The sequence below is a fragment of the Canis lupus genome, chromosome 24 (genome assembly GCF_011100685.1).
Source record: "Canis lupus familiaris isolate Mischka breed German Shepherd chromosome 24, alternate assembly UU_Cfam_GSD_1.0, whole genome shotgun sequence".
Classification (NCBI taxonomy): Eukaryota; Metazoa; Chordata; class Mammalia; order Carnivora; family Canidae; genus Canis; species Canis lupus.
The window spans coordinates 45,299,333-45,319,140 of NC_049245.1; the positions used below are offsets into that span (position 1 = coordinate 45,299,333).

Genomic DNA, 19,808 nt, shown 5'->3' on the forward strand with positions numbered 1-19,808 from the left:
CCCGCCCCCCGTGACGCCGCGCGCCCGCCCCGCCGCCGCCCCGGCCCTGCCGCAGCGCGCCCGGGTCCGGCCTCCCCGCCCCGCGCCGGGAAGCCTGGCGGGCGGCCTCGTCACGTGTCCTCGGCGATCGCCCGACAGGTCTGACCCATTTGCGTGTGCATCTGCTCGGGCCGCGCGCCTATCGATCGCAGATCCGTGTCTGCACCCGCCGAGGACGAGGAGAATGCATGCTTCGGGCCCTTGGACTCGGGGGCTCCCGGGCGGAGGGGGGGCGGGGGCGCCCGAGCCGGTCCCCCGGCTCCTGTGAAGCCTGGAGGCCAGCCAGCTCTTTGGACGTCCGCGCTGCACCCTGGAGCCCCGGCCAGACCGGGGGAGCCTCGCTGCCCAGAGGGCACACGTCCTGACCACTCACCACCCACAATGCTTTGCCGCCGGACCGCCAGCCAGGTCCCCGCAGGGTGGGGAGGGGGGCGGTGCTGCTGCTGCTGCTGCTGCTGCTGCTGCTGCTGCTGCTGCCGCGGCCGGCTCCGGGCGGCTCCGGGCGCCCAGCCCCCGAGGAAGACGTGGGACGGAGAGTCAGTGCCTGGTGATGAATTAATGCCGCCGCCCCGCCTGGGGCCCTGGCGCCCGGGGAGCGTTTCTGTAGCCAGACTCTCAGACCTTCAGCTTTGTTCAGTGGGAGCCTGCACGGTCAGGGAAACCGCGAGCTGGCTTAGCATCTTAAGACCCTGTAAGCATTTGTTTCCTGCTTCACACTGTAACTTGCGCTGAAAGCGCTGCCGCTCACGGTGTCAAAAGCCTGCCAGGGGAAATGAAGTGGAAAAGGTGGAAGTGCCATTTCCAGGCAGCAGTTTGGGGCCTGGCGTGGTGTAGAGAGGGTTCCTTTATACGGTCCAGAAGGACAAAGCAGAAGGAACACCAGACTATCAAGGGAGGGTTGGTAAAGAACCTTCCCTACATCTAAAATGAACCAGGCTTGCAGATGGTGGTAGGTCATGAATTGTGAGAGCCTGTGTACCCCGGCTGAAAAGGCATACCCGCTGATGAAAAGGAATACAGCCAAGTTTGGGGAAGGGGGAAAAAAAAAAAAGGCCGTCTATCTCACCGCTGTTCTATTTTACAGAGGCAGAGGATATTATGGAAGAAAGTATTCACTTTCAAATCAGGGCCCTGTTAGTAGGCCACCCACTCAGGGAAGACAGCATTCTTGATTCGAGTCAACAGAATTTCCCAGAGATGCCGTTATATGATGATCTGTATTACTATATTGGTGATCTTTGAGTGGATTGATGTGATCCTGAAGGCAGGAGAATTAAAGGGGAGCCTGCCCAATAGAATTCTAGTTCCATGAGATCGGGGTTATGTGCCTAATCCTGGCCATTTTCAAGGCTCTCCTGTAATTACTTGTTGCATGAATGAATGAATGAATGAATGAATGAATGAGTGGACATGGGAGATTGGAGTAATACCCGACCTTAATTATTAATTAGCTCCACATATTTCCTGAAGGTGTTATTTCCAAGGAGACTGTGTGTGTGTGTGTGTGTGTGTGTGTGTATAAGGAGAGAAAGTTTCAAAAAACAAGATGAACCTGTAAACAGGAGGTGGTACCCCCCCCCCCAACATTTTAATACTAGACAAGTATTTCAAAACAAACAAGTGGAAGCCAGCCCAGTACTCGGTGGCAGGACCATTTGCAACCCATACTTACGGGCAGTGTTCCGTTGCTTCTAGTTCCGGTGGTGAGGACTCCTTTCCAAATATAAGAGGAATAAAGAAGTCACTTCCCCAGCTGTCATCATCTGCCAACAGATTGAGCAAGAATATTTCAAGCACTACAGAAAAGGTGATGTAAATTTTGAGGGAAAATCTTACTTAGATTTGTTCTGCCGTTTTGTTTGCTTTGTGTGTATGTGTTGTCATGGTATTTATTACTCCCTGTCTGTTTTTTTAGACAGTCCATCAAACCCTAGAAAATGATCAGCCATCTGATTTTTTCAAGAAAGGGAATAGGGTGAATAAATCTCATCAGAAAAGCAGGTAAATAATTTTGATTGCTTTGTCTTGCAAAAAGCACATTACATCAGTTCTCCAAGCTGAATATGTGTGGCTGGGAAAAAAATAGTGTCTGTGGATAAGAAATATGTATTTATGTTTTTTATGATACAACAGCAGACATGAGTGGGCAAAATGGTTTTAAACACTACTTGTTAGTAAAAATTCCAGAGGTCATAATTCTGCCACTGTTAGCAGGGTCTGTAATTTTGGGTAAGCCCCATAATCACCATTCTTTGGTTGTTTCCTTTTTTTTTTTTTTTTTTGTATATATAAAATGGATACTGATAATCACTTTTTCTTGATGTGCACTGACAGCTAAAATCAACAAAAGTTATAACAGGTTTGGTTATGGGTTCCAAATAACAACAATTCCTTTATCCATTTCCTCAACATACACTGAGCACATGTTGGCTATTGGCCACGATTCCACATGTTCCAGATTTATTAAGAAACAACATGTATTCAAATGATTGCTTACTGTGGTAGAAACCACTGGACAGTGAACCTCTGATGTTTCCAGAAAGCATGTTTACCACCCATTTTCTTTTACCCAATTTAGTGTTCCTCAGAAGTATTATGAATCCTAGTGAAATGCTATGTTTTGGGTAAATACACAAAAAAAGAAAGTATTTTCAAGTCTGGTATGAGGTCCTGCCTCAGCCTACGTCACCTTGGGGGCGAATCGGTTGCTCTACTAGTAGCGCTCATTGAAGTCATCATTCAGCTGTAATCCTATGTTCTCATTCATACTGTGTTTTAAGGCACCAGATGATTTTTTCTCTCTCTCTCCTTTTAAACACAGTTTTCCTGAAATGCATTTCCTATTTGAAAGTACTCTAATAAGCTTTTGATTTGAGGTGCAGGTTGTCTGTGCTACCCTCGTCCATACTAAGATCTTACACGGCTCAGAATCACCACCAATCAGTGATGAAGCACTACAAAATTTGCAGTTTGCATCTTGTTTACTTTTCATTGAAAATAGGCTTGAAAAAGAAAGCATTGGCTTTTAAGCGGTTAGTGTCACTAAACGCTGTTCCTTATTAGCAGAACAGATTGAGAGTTTAGGACAGATTTTCTCCACACTGATGTTTTTTTTTTTTTAAAGTACCCACGACTGGTCTAAAACTATGAGCACTTTACGAAATGCCAGTGTTGTTCTTAAGTGGTACCACCTGATAGCCCCGCAGAATCTATACATCTTTTGGCACCTGCGACCCGCAATGCTTGGCTAGAGCCCGGCGTGGCCTGATGCTCTGCGGGAGCTGCCTGCCCCCCCACCCCCGGGCCCTGCGGGCCATCCCAGGGCCAGCTCAGACCGCCGCTGCACAGGCCAGTTTGTTTGTCTAATCACAGCCAGGCCGCTTTGTGTCCTATGAACTAAGAATCACAGTTTTATTTCTCACAGCAACATGAATGCTGGCCCACCTTGGAATAAAGTGCAACGTTCAAAACATTCTTCAGGAAAAAGGCAGAGTGCATCCCAAGTGCCCCACGTGTCCCCCCCGCCGCCCGAGGACGGACCCCGGGAAAGCAGTTCCTCGCAAGGAGACCCCGAAAGGAGCCCCCTGGGCCCCCGGCGGCGGGGCGCCCCCTCGGGGGACCGGCTGTTCCTGGAGCTGCAGTGCAGGAAGGTCAGGAAGGAGGCTGCGGCCGAGGACGAGGACAGCGCCAGCGACCTGTCGGACTCGGAGCGGGTGCCCATGCCGCCCGCCGCGCGCGCGCCCCCGGAGCTGCAGCTGCGCGCGGAGCAGATCGACGAGGCCGCGGGGCCGGGCCCGGACCCCGACGCCGAGCCCTGGGCCGCCCCGCCGCCCGCCTACGGCTACGCGGACTTCCTGCCCGCCCCGTTCAGCTCCTGGGACCTCCGCGACCTGGCCGCGCCCCCGGGGACCGAGCCCAGCCCCGCGGCTCGGGGCGGCGCCGCCGGGCAGCTCGCCAGGTACATCGACAGGCTGGTGCAGCTCGAGTGGCTGCAGATGCAGACGGTGCAGGGCGAGAAGGGGAAGGGCGCCCGGGCCAGGCCTCCCACCGGCCCCGGGGCCACGTCGGGGGCTCTGAAAAGCCCGGGCAGGGCCAAGCTGGTGGCCAGCGCTGCAGCCAGGCTTCCCCAGGACGCGGCTGGCAAGCCACCTGCGCCCCGGAGGAAGGACCTGTCCCGCGAAGAAGCGCGGCCGTCCTATTACGCCTTTGACCGTCCCCCCAGAGCCCCCCACGCGCGGGGCAGCAGGCCAAGTTCTCAGAGGCCAGCCCTCGACCCGAGGACCGAGGAGCAGACAAAGAAAGCGAGTAAGAGCCCCAGGCCGCAGCAGGGCTGGCATGCGCCCTGCGGTGACCGCGGTGACCGAAGCGGCCCCGGAGCTCCCGCGCGGGGGGCCAGCGCTGCAGACCCCACCGACCCCCGCGCGGCCCCCAGAACGCAGGCACACACGGCGCTGAGGAAGAAGGGGGCTGTGAGCACCTGCGCCCCTGCCACCACGTCCAGCGAGAAGAAACCCAAAACCAATGGAGCAAAGCCAAGCACATATAAACTCAAATAATAACCGACACAAGGATGAGCTGCAAAGACGTGCAGACACCTTAAACGTTAGAGCTCTTCCGAAAGGGACAATACTGTGAATTTTAGGACGTTTTACTCTCAGTCGTGGATTGAGATCCCATCGGTGCAGCCCCACCCTCGCCCTAGCCACACCAGGCCTAGTTCCAAAGAAGGGTGTCTTTCATAAGCCTTTCTTGGTATTGACAGTCTTAAGTAAATGAGAGCCCTTTAGATAAAATTTAACCCAGGTCTGTGCCATATAAAGACATAAAATGACAGGGAAGGAGAGATCTACCCTGGAAGCAGCAGCCAGCCCACACCTGAGGCTGGCAGCAGGGTTCAGCTCCCCCACCCCCATGCAGAGCACCTGCATGGAAAATGTAATGCCTGCGGGCTTAAACTGTGTGGAATTTGAAACATATGAAGTACGGTTCCTGGTGTCCTCCTTGTAAACTATCCAAGCAGGAGTTGTGCTATTTCAGGCCTAGGAGAGGGTCTAGCTCTTCCTCAATGTAGGGAGCCTCTCCTGAGAGCAAAAGTATTAGTAAGCTGCTTGTTCTTTCCAGACCATGGAATCTAATACTTTCATGGTTTGGAGGGGGGGGGGTGTTTTGTTTTGTTTTATTTTGTTTTGTTCTCAAGGTGTTTTAATTAAACTCAGAGGTGGTGGTGAAGTCCACCTTCGGATTCCCTTCACTGAGGTTGAGTAGGGCAGAGACTTGTCCAGGTGGAAGCAGTAGGTCTCAGCAGGACCCTCACTGGTGGGTGGGAGCCAGCCTTTAGCACCCTGGCGCTTCTGGCATGTATGCCTTCTGGAAGAGGTGGACAGGAAAGCCACCATTTAGAGTTTGTGCATGAAAGGCCTGAAACCAGATAGATACACATGAAAGCACTGTGACTGTCACAGTAATCACATTACTGCTTTGGGACCTGGGTCCTGCTGTTTGTAGCCAGCATAATCCGTTTTAAGAGCAGGATTTTATCACTTTGCTTCAGGGCAGAGGGGTGAGGACACATTTCCAGATGGAGTTGGGAGTGTCTTCTTAACATCCTTACCCTATCCCGTGGTCTGCTCAGTCTTCTAGTTGCACTGTGGGGTTTCTGTTGAAATTGTAAATATCTGTAAAACCTTTGGCTGACTGCTGGATGAACAGGATGTTTTAATGACTGCAGCTGATTTTATCTCTTTAAATGATTATTCTCTTCGTTTTCATACATAGATGTTTCTCTTTTTCTCTTTTTACCTCTGGGGAAAATTAAAAACTTAGCACTTTTCATTTGAAAGTGTATATATATACTAGCTTGCAGACTTCACAGAGCAGCTCATGTCATCCAAGTCACCTAAGTTAATAGCACAAGGGCAAGACGCATTTATTAATGAAATAATGGGCACAAGTTAAATATTAAGATCCCATTCTTAAAAATCTGACCTTAATAGTATGTTAAACAACACATACAAATTTTTATGGCAGTTTTCTTTTCTTCCAAGACTATTTCTAGATTTTCATAGATTCCATCCTATATTCTTTATCTTTCACACCACCCTACTGGAGAGAACATGGTCTTGCACTAGGATCTTGTACCTTTTAACAGGAACAAAGATGTTCATCTAGTGGACCTTATTTCCCTCGTTCTCAGTTATGCTGTAACTTTTACACTTGGTGTATGCATTGTGGTGTGCAAACGTAAAACTGCTCTTCCTTTACCTCTCTGTGGTTGCTGCATGGCACCCCATGTGTCCTTCACCTGGGCTGCTGCTTGTGAGCACAGGCGCACTAGTCCTTTCTGCACAGCTGGCACTGCCGCTCATTCATGATGCTTCCTCTGCTACGATTTGTAATGCAGCTCTTTATAAGATTTCAGGGCCGATAAATCTCTGTAAGCACATTATATCCATATACATACTCCTGTTATTAATACTATGGGGTTTACACCAAATTGCTGCCTTCTCCAGGAATGCTCTGTGTGGGTAGTCTTGGAGGTCCTGCAGGGTGAGGGTCACATGCTCACTTTGCCTTGTGTGTGTCTGAGCCGAAGGCCACCCTGATTAAGAAATTTAGAGGTGGTGCCTCGGATGTTATATTTGTCCCTTGCTCTTTGAATCGAAGTCAGTTGCCTCATTTGGGGAACGGTTATCATGTCACATGTTGAGACAATTTTAAAAGCCTGAAAAAGTGACTTTGCTTGTTCACGTTTTTGCCTCAGGTTGATGGTTTATTTTAACCAGTATTCTTGGGATTGGATCAGAGCTCCTGATGAACAGCATGGGTTCACTGCAGATCGTAAGCACAATCTCTATCCCATGATTTCCGATACACACACCTGACTCAGCCTCATGTTCTAAATGCTGCAGACAAGAATCCCACCAGTTTCACGCAGACGGCGCCGGAAAGCGGAGTCGTGGCCTCCTGTGGTTGGTCAGGTCTAAGCAACCCAGCATCCTGCTAGTCTGGGGACGTGTCACTGTATTCAAAGAAGTGCCTCTCATTTCTGGGAGTTGTTTACGTACATGTTGTGTTTAAACCAATTGAAATAATCCAAGGTTAAAAAAAAAAAAAGGTGTAGAGAAAGTTAAGAAGAACTACTTTAGGCTTAGAATCAGTTAGCAGAAGCTGTAAAAACATACAAAACCAAACTGCAACAACCTATCGGTATTAGCTACAGTTCTTTAGTTTGGGAGTATTTCTCAAATCTTTAATGATGACGCTGGCCGAAGGTTTGTAATCCACTGGCAGGGCAGGGGGGTGCCTGTGTCAATAAAGATTGGGGGCATCGTTGGGCTCATGGCAGCTATGGTCTGAAAGGAGGAAGGCTCGTCCTGGTTCGTAAGCCAGTAGGCTAGTTCCCAGAGAGACAGAACAATCTCTACCTTCATGATTTAAACATTGTCTAACGCCTCTTTATGCTCACTTGAATAGTTAAAACTAGAAAACTCTAGGTGGTACTGTGTTTCAAGGTAACCGAGAAGCAGTATTTATAATTCATTCATGTGCATGTACAGAAGTCCATTTAAGATGGCCTGACCCAATCGAGCATGTTTGTTATTTGCTGTTATAATTATTATATGCTTGGTTTTGTACATAATAAAACAATACGTGTAAGTTTTTGTGAATCTGGACTTTTCCCTCCTTGAGATCAGTTACACCGTAGGAAATGCTGTATGGACATTTCAGGTAGGGTTTTTGTTTTGCTTGTGAGTTTACTAGGAAAAGAACAATAAATGGGTATGGCTGTTTGGCAGATTTAAGTCCATACCTTAATGAGATAAGAGTTGATGAGCTTTTCTAGAGTCCTCTTCCTCTTTCTGGTACAGAGCGGGAGACACCCCAACACGTGAGGATCTCCCCGTGTGCCTCTTCCAAAACGGTAACTTCTCAGCTTTCGGAGCAGCTGTTCTTGTAGTTCTTTTCCTGTGTTTCTCTCATTTCTGCCTGGACATCTCACAGAACCGGTGGGCAGGAGACTCTGCGCCGTGTCCCTTCTTAATACTCAGCAACGAGCATGCCAACATTACTAGGAGCATCTGAGAAGCACTGCTGGTGTTTTCTTGAGTCCCCATTCCTCTTATTCCCTTGGAAGGTGTCAAACAGGGAACTAGGATGGAAATTGAATAAAAGTAAAGTGATGTAATAGGAGGAGCTCACACGCTCGAGTGCTCACACGCAAGTCCCAGACTGAGTGCCAGTTCTCCCCAGGAGCACACCTGGAGCTGCACACATTCTCAAAGGCCCTTTGCTCCTTTTCCTTAACTCATTTCTGACAAGAAGGTGCCTTCTTTTGAGCCTACCAGATAGTGGCCGTTTAATAAAAACGTAATTCTGGGGGCATTAAAAAGCAAAATTCCACCTAGAAAATTTTATAGGTCTTATTGGCTTAATTTAATGATGCATGAGTGGGGCAGCAGCCCACCGGCAGGTGGAAGGTAGCTCCAAGGAGTGTGCAAAAGGAGGGACTTCTATAGGCACGAGGAAGGTGTACTGGGCAAGAAAGTAGCCGGGTTATTGCAAGGTCACTTTCCTTTCGGGGACAGCCGGGGTCTTACCAGGCAGATGGCCTCACTAGTGCTAATCAGCTGGCTCCTGACTGATGGGTCTAAGATCCCACTGTGGGAGAGCCCAAACTCTGAGTAAGGCTGGCCTGGCAAAACCACTCCATGTGGGCCTGTGGTCTTTTTATCAGGGGGTTTAAAAATAATTTTCTGGTAGTTGGAAAATTAACCATGTTGGGGCGTTTTAAGTCATAAAGTGGTACATAAAATGGTAGATTATTTTTGGATGTTGCTGTTTCATCATCCATGAGGTGGCCACTAAATCTCTAGACCCAACCCGACACCACCTCAGTCTAAAGGTCTCTTTGTTTGATTCCTTTAACATCATAAAACAGCTCTGTCAAGCAGGGAATCATGCTCAGCGAAAGAACAGAGATCATTCGTTTGTAAAAATCTTCCGAGAGACCCTGTTTCAAACAACAGGATGCAAATAATCCCTGTCCTCTGCGATTCGCTCTTGAAGGAATGGACCATGAGAACACTGGGCAATGTATGTGCAATTCTGAAAATGGGATCGTCACGAATAGACCTGTCCTAGCCTGAGTGGTGGTTTTAGAGAAATCCAAGGTACATTTCACCTGCGATCCCGGGCACCTGGCAGGGTCCCCAGCTGCTGTGCTCCACAGCAGGTGAAGGAGAGACCCCCCCGCCAAACAGGCCCCTGGAGGGTCTACTGCCTCCAGTGGGAGACACTCGAAAAACAGGCAGTCCAAGAAAAACCCTCTTATCTTTCTTCTTTTTCTTCAAAGCAGGAGATGAAATTCCTGCATGAAAGACGCCCTCCCCAGTGCCAGAAAGAAAAGTAACATTCCTACCGTCAGGGATGAGCAGTGGAGACGCAGCAGGTCTCTACCCAGATGTTGTTTGTTAAAATGGTCTTGTCTTCCTTGGTCTCCACACACGGCTGAGTGCCTTTTCTCCTTCAACCTAACATCGAAGCAAGTATCTCCCACCGCTTCTCCAGGTCCCTCCTTCCTTAGGAAGGCCCCCGCGTCACGGAGAACCTGAGTCTTCGATGATCTGTCTGCTTTTTTATCCTGTTGCTCTGACGTCCATCACCTTAATTCTCAGCACCCTCCAAAAAGGACCCTAAGAGGGTGCAGCGAAGCAGAATTTGCCACCCCAAAATATGTTTTAAGGAACAGCACCGACATGGGGAAATCACCGAAAGCTGAGAAGTTACCGTTTTGGAAGAGGCGTGTCTCCCGCTCTGTACCAGAAAGAGGAAGAGGTCTCTAGAAACGCTTATCAACTCTTATCTCATTAAGGTATGGACTTAAATCCGCCAAACAGCCACACCCATTTATTGTTCTTTTCCTAGTAAACTCACATAACTGGCTCCCCTCCAACATGTTTTGTCTCTATTTATTTATTTTTTATTAGTTTCAGGGTAGAGGTCATCAGTTGCCTGCACCAGCGCTCCTTCCATCACGTGCCCTCCTTCATGCCCATCACCTGGTTACCCATTCCCCCGTGACCCCAGTGTTTCCTAGAGCTCAGCATCTCTTATGGTTTGCCTCCCTCTCAATTTTCATCTTATTTTTCCTTCCCTTCCCCTACATGGAATTGAAGAAACAAAACGAATGTCTTTTGTCTTTATCTGGAGGTGGTATTTAAGGAGGCAGCGTGAGCCATTTGGGGGAGTGACTCGGTTTTCCTGGGGTCTCTCCCACGCGTTCAGGAAGCATACCTGTTCCCCAATTTCTGTTTTTCTCCTGCGCATCTGTCTTTTCTTACATGAGCTCTCAGTGAAGAACGTGGAACGGGGGCCGCCCTGGTGGCTCAGTGGTTTAGCACTGCCTTCGGCCCAGGGTGTGATCCTGGAGACCAGGGATGGAGTCCCACGTCGGGCTCCCTGCATGGAGCCTGCCTCTCCCTCTGCCTCTGTCTCTCTCTGTGTGTGTCTCTCATGAATAAATAAAATCTTAAAAAAAAAAAAAAAAAACACGTGGAAGGGTACAGGTGAAATTATTTTCCTCTCCTGTGAGGGTAGAGTCAAATTTTACCTCCCCTATCGAATGAAAGTCTGCATCTGGACAAGATCCTCGGCAGTTCACATTTGAGAAACCTGCGTTGCTGGTGGTGCTTAGAGTCTGAACCCACTGCCTGGACTGCGTATCCGGTCTCGACCCCTCCCTGCATCTGGCCACGCTAGCAAGGTCATCTGCTTATCTCTGTTGATTTTCTCCAGGGCTTAAAGGCACTCGGCTATCTCTTGGCTCAAGGATAGGTCACTAAGCGGCCTGATTTATGGTTTCCGATAATTTGCGGGGCAGGTGAATGCTAAGGAGCTGAGGTTTCTTAGAACACTTGCACCTTGAGCTCGCTTCCCTTCCATTTTGCTCTTCTGCCCTCAGCCGGGCCTTTGCTCCCTTCATCGTGGGCCAGGTTGAGAAGAGTCACCACTGCCCACCACCAAGCTTTCCCTCCAAACTCTTGTCTCACCAGACACCTGCCCTCGTACAGCAAGGAGAAGGAAAAGGCTGTGCTTTGTCCTGTGTTGCTCAATTTTCCAAATGCTGGAATGAAATGCTTTTTACTTATTGGTCTTATATAATAACGAGATGAGTGATCCAGCAGGTTCAGTTGAAGATGTTCTGATTAACAGAAATCTGCATTTTTCCTGCACAGGACAATTTTAAGGCAGGAGGATACACAAAATAGCCTCAAATTTTGCTCTCTCCCTTCTTCCCTGAAAAAGCATAAAAACATTTACATATACAAATTACCGAAGAAAGAGCTCAGTACTTACATTATCAATAAAATTAGTATAAAATATACTTGAAAAAAGTGAGAAACACTCCAATCAGTCATACTTGGCAGCGTTCCCCACCCTCCCACCCATTTGCTCATCTACAACTACTAGTTGAACAAACAGGGGCAAGAGACTAAAATTTCTCCAAAGGAATGTTCTGAGCAGCTCTTGGGGGCTGACAAAGTACTAAAACATAAGGGCCACACTTTCTCATCAGCCCGTGTGACGACTACTGCAGCAACCAACGTGGGGCAGATAAAAATGTCAGGAAATACAAGTGACATTTCATTCTCCTGTGAAGTCTACTCTTCAGCTCTTGGTGGGTGTCAGGTATGGGGGTACATGTGTTCGATGCACGATATTAGATGTGAGGCTCAGAGTACGCTTGATAATAGCTTGGATTTTTCTGTGCTGGAATCAGATTCACTTTTCTGATTTTTCCCCCCAACATCATTTACAAAAAGTTTCAAACATACAGAGGAGTTGAAAGACTTGTCCAGTGAACACTGCCAGGCTCACAGCTTGTTCTCTGCTTTGTGCCCCACCTGCCTGCCCCTGCGAGCACCTGGCTCCCTCCCCAGGGGGTCCCTCCGGTTCACCCGCTGAGGTCACTCTCCGGCGCACCAGGGGACTTGTTCCATGTTTCCGTGAGCTGTGGTTATTCAGTTGGTCACAGTTGGGCTGGGGACCAGCTCCCCTGAATGTGGACACAGCCCTCCCCTGGGGTTCTGTTGTCAGTGTTTGGTTTTGTTCTTTAACCCTACCTGAGGCTATTCTGAGAAACTACACTTATCTTGTGACTTTGAAGAAACAGGACCTTGAAATCAGAATCCTTTTAGGGGAAGGTAAATTTTATATGAATGGACATAACATGGGGAGCTCCGACCAGGAGACGTGTAATTTATCCTGCACCCTGGATTTTGAATCCCTGCCTTCCATCATGGGCACCTTGCCCCAGGCCCCTGGGCTATGGAGATGGGTCCCCTTTACAATGTGAGTCCCCTCCCCTGGGCTCTGCCTCCTCCGGCAGGGACAGAGGTCTCCTGTCTCACAGACCCCCCTTCCACGCTTTCGCCGATGGGGGGTGGCCTCTGCGCAGAAGGCGTCCAGGTGGCCACGCTGGCGCTGCCTCCGCCTCCCCTCCCAATGGCCCTCTCAGGCCCCAGCACATCCCCTCTTTGACATTTACTTGGGCAGCCTGGGAAAGTCTGTCTCCTCATGCCAGACGGAGGCATTGGTGGGCCCTTCTCCCCTCCCCTGTCCGGGTCCTGCTGTCCGTCACAGTTCCTGTCTCCTGGGTGGCACACGGGGCCTGGTCACTCACACCACTGTCCAAGCAGCCGGGATGGGGCGTCAGGCCCTCAGCCTTGTCAACCGCACCCATTACCAGTGACTCCATTCCCTAGGAAAATCCAACCCAACGGTTTCCCAGAATGGAAAGAAAGCCTCCCATCCCTCCCCGGTGTGGGGGGCAGGTCAGCTCCTGCTCCAAATGAGGCAAGCAGAAAGCGGCCGGCCCCCTGCCCCAGGACTCCTCACATCCACGGCTGCAGTGGCGGAGGGCGGCCTGCCAGGTGATGGGATCCGTTTGGCCGTGATTTGGGGGTCCGGAAGTGTCTGCTATTAATTGTTGGGGTCTCTTCTTAGAATGTCATGAAGGTAATGCTGCCTCATTTTCAGTTAGGATCCTACTCGCCAGTTCCTGGGCAAGTGGAAACCTGCTGTGCCACGTGCTTCCCCCCCCCCACCCCCGGCAGAGATGGAGGAGGCACGTGTTCAAGCTGCCTGTACTAAGGCCCCACAGTGACACTCAGGGCGAGTGCCTGGCGTTTGCGGGAACCTTGACTGTCGTGGATGATTCGAGGCAAAATTAATCCTTAGCAGCACTCATGGCGTGCTTATCGTGATAGAGGATCCTGAGAGCTGGGGAGGGGGGCACCCCTGAACACACAAGGGGAGGCTGATGAGTGCAGATGATTGGTGTGCTCATCCTTTCCTCTCCGACCACCTGCCCCATTTATCTCAGGTCACATTTCATCTCTCAGGTTCCGCGGATCTGGGGATCTGGGGGCTGCCACCTTGTGGCTGCAGAGTATTGGTGCACGTCGAGGATGGGAACCTTAGATCCTGTGGGGTCTCTGATGCTCTGGACAGAAAGGGAACCTTGACACCTTGCAGTTCACGCTCACCTGAGACTGCACTGCGGCAGGTGAGGCCCAGCAGCACTCAGCCCAAAGGGGAGAAGGGCTGCCTTACGGGAAGCCGACATCTCGCTCGGTTACTTCTAAATGTTTGAGGATGTTGAAAATGTGGCTGTTTCTAGTATCTTAAAATACCAATGTCTTTCAACTGAGAGCAAATCTCAAGGTAGAACCCTTCGCAAGCATTCCCCAGCGCCTCTCCAGATCTCCGGTCAGCGGCTGTCTTTCTTGCTCCATATCATCTCCCCTGGCATCACTTCAGGGAAAGGGTCCCCGCCCTGCATCGTCTTTTTTTCCTCCCACAAACACTCAACGTGGTTTAGCCGATCTGATCTATAAACTCTGAATTAAAGATTCTAACTTAATCAAATTTTCAGTAGACTCCCTCGGAAAAAAAAATACCCACTTTGAAAATAATCATGATGGACACGTAAATGTGAATTCGATTATTATTATTCCGTTTCTATTTATGCAGGGGAAATATTTAGAGACCTGAAATTTGCATTTGTTACTCTTTCCAATAATAAGCTACTAATTCAGATTAAGATAATAAAGTGTTCAAATTACAATGTTCAGCGGCATCTCACTGAGCTCACTATTTGCTGTTTTAAACAAGGTGAGTGGTAGCAAGGTACACCGTTCAAGTGATTAGATTAACGGATCTCTGATTTTGTCTTACACTCAATCATTGCCACCTTAAGTGTCGAGTGCGAGAAATTCCTGTTTTCTGGTATTCTAGGGCAAATACCCCCAGTTTGGCGCAAATCTCCCACCATCTCCGTCCCTCCATCCTCCATCAATCTCAAAGTCACAGGGCAGAGTCAGTTAAGCTTAGCAGAAATTTGGGTAGAAAAGGTCTGTAAAGCACAGAGCCCTGAGACATGACTGGGATGAAGATTGTCAGAGCTCTGGAGAGTGAAAGTGCTTGGGTTTCTCTCCTTAATAAAGTTCCTCTTTCTTAGACTCTTTTCCCACTGCTTTCCTTTCAAAGCATAGGCGTTATAGGGAAGAGCCCTTAAAATATCCTGCTTCAGAAAGAGATCACGGAGCACATGACTCGTAACTAAAGACAAACAGAGCATAGGTGCTGGCATCCTGTTCCCCAGGCTGGGGTAATCCCCTGGGGTCGGGTTCCAGCCCGCATCTGTGCACGTGAGGCAGGGCATGTTTAATTCCCCTCCACTCCCTTCCTGGGAACTTGGTTGTCACTGTGAGGTTAAAGCTTAAGGCTTGGCCCAGCCCATTCTGATAAATGCAAGTGCGGTCAGGGCCAGAGGAGGGGAGAGAGGAGACCAGGGTGTCAGGAACACAAGTGCCCCCAGAGCAACAGGAGGCTTGGGCTGGGAAGGAAGTGATCGGGGATTCGAGGCCTGGCTGCGGGGGACACCGGCTATCTGGGGGGACTTGCAGGCATGGGCTCCAACGGCCACACGTCCCTCTCGTTGCCACTGCTTTCAGTGCTGCTGCTGCTGCTGCTGCTGCTGCTACAGGTGAGCTGGGGCAGGTGCTCGGAACTGGGCTGGGGGCCATGAGCCCGCCTCAGGACTGAAGGCACAGCTCTGGTTGGCTGTGACCCTCCTGGGGTGATGGGCCGGGGAGGGATGGAGAAGAGGGCTCTGGGTAGGGCCCGAGAGAAGGGCAGGTGTGTGTGTGTGTGGGGGCCCGGGGTCTGCATACACCTGTAACAGGGCACCGTCAGTGGGGCTCCTGAATGTATACAAAGGAGGGGTTTAGGTCCCAACCTGTTTGGGGAGTGGTGGAGTTGGACTAAGGGGACTCATCTTAAACTGGTTTATACAGTACACACCATTTTCATTTAGATTTGTGCTGATCCAAGCTTTCTAAGGGTACTTCTATTCACACCTCAGCCTGTATGTGACAGACAATCTGAGCAACCTCAGGGTGGGTGGGAGGACTTAATGCCTCTGCCCCCCAACCTCTGGCCACAGCCCAAATGGAATCAAGGTCAGAAAACACACAGGCTTGTTGCATGTGTACTGACCACAGGGTACTCACCATTGCGTGCACCTGTCATGCCGCTCACTCCATGGCTTTCCGCCATCATGAGGCTGTTGCATTGAGTTTTCCTGTAGTAGCTGGCCCAGGGTCACCTGTAGGTCTGGACTGGGCTGCTTAGCATCCCAACTCGGCTCGCCCACTGCTGGCAGGTTTCTGGGCTGACCACTGACCTTGATCCTCACCTTGGCTGGACGTGGACCCTTCTCGGGAGCTGTAGATCTCCCAAAGCCTGGATACCCCCTGAGACGTTCAGACTTAGCTGACCTATGAGGTGGCATAGGCCTTATGGCTTTACCTTGGTCTCGTTAAGCCTCATTTTCTTTACCTGAAAACGGAGCTGATATTTGCTCTTCCCTATCCTGGTGGTCATAAGAGTGAAGATGGGCTTGGCCAGTGTGCCCCTCTGCCTGTGTCCTTCTGGTTCTCTAGCCACAGTGAAATGGTGGGCAATGCATCTGGCACCCATGCTGCTACTATTTATCGGATATTTGCTCCGAGTGGGACATGGGGGATGGAACAGTAAGTAAAATGGGGGGATGGGTGGAAATCCCCTGAGCTCTAGTGGAGCTCTGCTGTCCACGTGAGTGTCTTGCTAGGCACCAGTTGCTCGGCGCTTGGAGAATTTTCTTGGTCCCTTTTTGCCGTTTCCAGTTCTAAATGTCCTTAGTCAAACAGTACTCTCATTTTATCTCCCACTTTGTCAAATCCTGTTGATAGCCTGTTTTAATCGTCAAGCCCTGTCCTCATCTTTCTCTTCCTCCTGCCCTTGCCCCTAAGTGGTCTGGTCAGAAAACACAGGTATGTTTTCCTCTTCTCTATTGTATTAGCACAGAGCCCAGACAAGCTGACTTATGTCTGAGGGTGGGTTGAGTGGGGGCAGGCAGCAGGGAGTGGACTGTGGGTGGCAACTCAATGTTTGGTGAAAGCAGCTTTATACCCATTCCAGTGGATCAAGGCAGAGGAAAGAAGGTGCCGGAACCAGGTGTTTTTAGCAAGCCCCATCCTGTTCCTGTACCTTAACAGGGCAAGAGCTTCCCGCCCAGCGGGTGCCCGGTCACTTGCTGAATTGGCTACGAATTAACCCATTCCTTCCACTCCTACGTGGGCTCCAGAGTTGGCCTACAACCATGTGTGACACCCCTAAACAGGTGCCCACTGGCCCCCCTCTGAGCTCCTCTGTTCTTTCTCTGGAACCCCACCACACCCCTGCTGTCTGGGGGACACAGAGCAAGTGACAGAGTTGGGGCTCTACTGCGGGTTTTGCTCTTGGAGCCCGATTCAACAGTAAGTCACATAAGGGGAGCTCTGTTCTCCTCCTATGGGAACTTCTGGTCCTGAGGGCTCATGAATACTCCACTGCCAAGACCAGAGGAAAGAAATCGCTGGTGAGCAAAGTCTGTTATGTCATCATTGTTGATTTTTTTTTTTAACCCTGGAGATCGCAAATCGGCTTATCTTTAAAAAACTGTTAGCATCAGTGATTAACTTGCTGAGCCCCAATTTAGGAGCAACAGTGAGTGGATTGCAGAAGGTGAGGGATGGTGTGTCAGGAGAAGCTGGGCACTTGGAGGGACGTCCTAAGAGCCCTGGGGACCCGCTGACATTATGCGGTCTGCACTTTTAGAGATCGCCTGAGCTTCTGTAGAGAGAATATACTTGAGCAGAAGACTAAGCAATGAGGGCCGCGGTGGCAAAGTGTCACAAACTGGATGCCTTCAAACAGCGGAAAGGTACAGCAGGACGCTACAGTTCATCAGACAGTTCTGCATATTTGCAAGTTGCTAAGAGAGTAAACCTTGAAAGTTCTCATCACAAGAAAAATAATGCTTTAACTGTGTGCATTGGCAGATGCCAAGTAGACGTCTTGTGGCAAGCATTTCGCAATATGTACAAATAACAAATCCTCATGTTGCGTACCTGAAGCTAATACAACGGCGTTCGCCAATTATACGTCTTTAAAAAAAAATTCTCGAATGCAAATTTGCAATGAAAAAAAAAAGGAATTTGCAAATTTGCAATGAAAAAAAGAATTATTTCCATGCAGGCTCCTCAGTTCTTTAGCACCCTCTGCAGACACAAAGCTTCCCATGCACCTAGGTTACTTCCCTCCAGCGATGCCATGGCTACCTGACCAGGCCAGCCTGGACATTACTGGTTCCACAGCCTGGATATTACTGGTTCCACGTCCCCACGCCTAGTACCGCCTGTCAGGTGATGTGTGCGTGACTCTTGCAATCAAATGCCCACCTGCCACACAACGCTTGGTGGACACTGTAGCCAGAGACACCAGCCTCTAGAAAGTTTTCTCCCTCACATTATAGAAACATGATGTGCATCTTTTAAATGGTATTCTCTTTGGACGAACTGCCTACGATTGGCAAGGATGGGGAATACAGGAAGCACACTTACAAAGTCATTTAGGCAAATATAACTCTTTTCTGGTCTGCCTGCAACAGCCAGACAAGATTGCACAATTTCTGAGGTGAGCGTGGAGGGGGGTCGTGAAACACACAGTGTCAGGTGCACAAACCTAGGCGCTCATGGCTCTCAGGTGAGCTCAGCTATTGGCTGAGCCATTCAAGTGCTGCCAGAGTGAGTGGAAGGCACAGAGCCTGTATGTGGAAAGGACCCGTAAAGACACCCTGTCTCATGCCCTCACTCACAGAAGGGGACACTGAAGCCAGGGACGAGGTCAAACCTTTCCCTATTCCTTGTTGCCCACCTGGGAATAGACCTGTGTTGGAAATGGAATGAATTTCTTCATTCTTTTGCAAGAACTGTGATTTTCTCTCCATTTTTAAGATCATATACCTGGTTAGGCCCTTAATTTAAAACCGTCAACACGAATCAAGAAGCATTCAGTGTCTGAATGAATCAACGTTTGAGATTTTGGAATGCCAAGACTTTAAACATTCTTTCCCTTTGAGTAAATGGAAATCTAGTCTGTAGCAGGGAACAAATATCATTGTCTTTGACGTTAATGAAACAAGACGAGTGGGTGATGTCCACCCCCGACAAGGAGGGAGGCTGGCCATGGAGGAAGGACGCATAAAGAATGTTTGTTTTCTATAAAACTGCTAACACGCAGTCCATCGGGCAGCAGTGTGGCCGGCAGCAAGGACGGACCCTCATGGTGCAAAGCCACCAGGGCGAGGGTGGGGTCACAATCACTCACCCTGTCCCGGAGCCTGAGGCAGAAATCCTAGAGTAGCAGTCATCTGATGGTTTGCTCTCAGGATGCCTTCACGCTCGTCATATTACTGAGAGCCCGAAGAGCTAGTCCTTATGTGGGTTATGTCTTAATTAGACATTAAGACTGGGACATCGTAAGCTTTTCTTGGTTCATTAAAGATCATAATAAACCCAGTACATGTGAGTATATGTCACATGCTCTTATGAAAAATAACGATACTTTAAAAAAAAAATCCATTTAGTGTGAAGAGTGGCACTGTTTTATATTCTTGCAAATCTCTTGTTCCAAAAGAAGACAGCTGGATTCTCCTCTCTGAGTCTTCTTTCAATCTTGTAAACGTTGTTTAGTTAAAGGACATGAAGAAATTCTGGCTTCACACTGATATGCATATGGAAAGGGAGGACTGTGTGATTGGCCTTAGACAGATTTGTGGTTATCCTTCTTTGACATTACACCAAAACTTGACAAGTAGTATTTTTAAACAATTGATTGCCACGTGGAATCTGAATACATCTTAATAAGCTTTTCTTGCTCTGTTACATCAAAACCACTGGTCTGTCTTTTGTCTTGGATGACTCTTTCTCAGTGCTGAGGCCTCAGCATCTTGGATGACTCATCTCTAAATGCAATAAGGAATGAAATACTCATTCCTTGGGCATGATTTTGGAATGTCATGCATTAATCATTAGGAAACTCTTGTCTTGGGATGCCTGGGTGGCTCAGTGGTTGAGCGTCTGCCTCTGGCTTAGATCATGATCCCGGGGTCCTGGGATCGAGTCCCACATCAGGCTCCCTGCATAGAGCCTGCTTCTCCCTCTGCCTGTGTCTCTGCCTCTCTCTCTCTGTGTCTCTCATAAATAAATAAATAACATCTTTTTTATAAAAAGGAAACTCTTGTCTCATTGAGTTATGTAGATCTTCCAAATGCTGACATTATTTCATTCTGCAAAATCAGAAAATCACACTCCTTAATATCTCCACATATCATCAGAAAAAAT

At 49.2% G+C, this 19,808-nt stretch overlaps 2 protein-coding genes and 1 long non-coding RNA gene across 5 annotated transcripts in view; 2 read left to right on the forward strand and 1 right to left on the reverse strand.

The window, feature by feature from the left end:
- Nucleotides 1-44: 44 nt before the first annotated feature.
- FAM217B (family with sequence similarity 217 member B) lies at nucleotides 45-7,706 on the forward strand. 3 transcript variants are annotated; one of them, XM_038572774.1, is made up of 4 exons: nucleotides 45-138; nucleotides 1,735-1,846; nucleotides 1,955-2,040; nucleotides 3,464-7,706. In XM_038572774.1, exon 4 carries the CDS (start codon nucleotides 3,468-3,470, stop codon nucleotides 4,593-4,595), a length of 1,128 nt encoding a protein of 375 aa, XP_038428702.1. In that variant the 5' UTR covers nucleotides 45-138; nucleotides 1,735-1,846; nucleotides 1,955-2,040; nucleotides 3,464-3,467; the 3' UTR covers nucleotides 4,596-7,706. The 3 variants fall into 3 exon arrangements, with proteins under 3 accessions (XP_038428702.1, XP_038428704.1, XP_038428703.1); XM_038572776.1 differs by having other exon boundaries at nucleotides 47-447; XM_038572775.1 differs by lacking the exon at nucleotides 45-138 and adding an exon at nucleotides 471-730.
- LOC119865710 lies at nucleotides 46-9,872 on the reverse strand. Its single transcript, XR_005378085.1, has 4 exons — nucleotides 9,458-9,872; nucleotides 7,850-8,188; nucleotides 1,712-1,802; nucleotides 46-799 (listed from the first exon to the last, which is right to left on the reverse strand). It is a non-coding gene; the product is annotated as an uncharacterized LOC119865710 (long non-coding RNA).
- Nucleotides 9,873-17,292: 7,420 nt separating this feature from the next.
- CDH26 (cadherin 26) overlaps nucleotides 17,293-19,808 on the forward strand; it is a 34,751-nt gene continuing 32,235 nt past the window's right edge. The window contains 1 exon segment of the mRNA XM_038573004.1: nucleotides 17,293-17,347. Coding sequence (XP_038428932.1) covers nucleotides 17,293-17,347 — 55 coding nt within the window.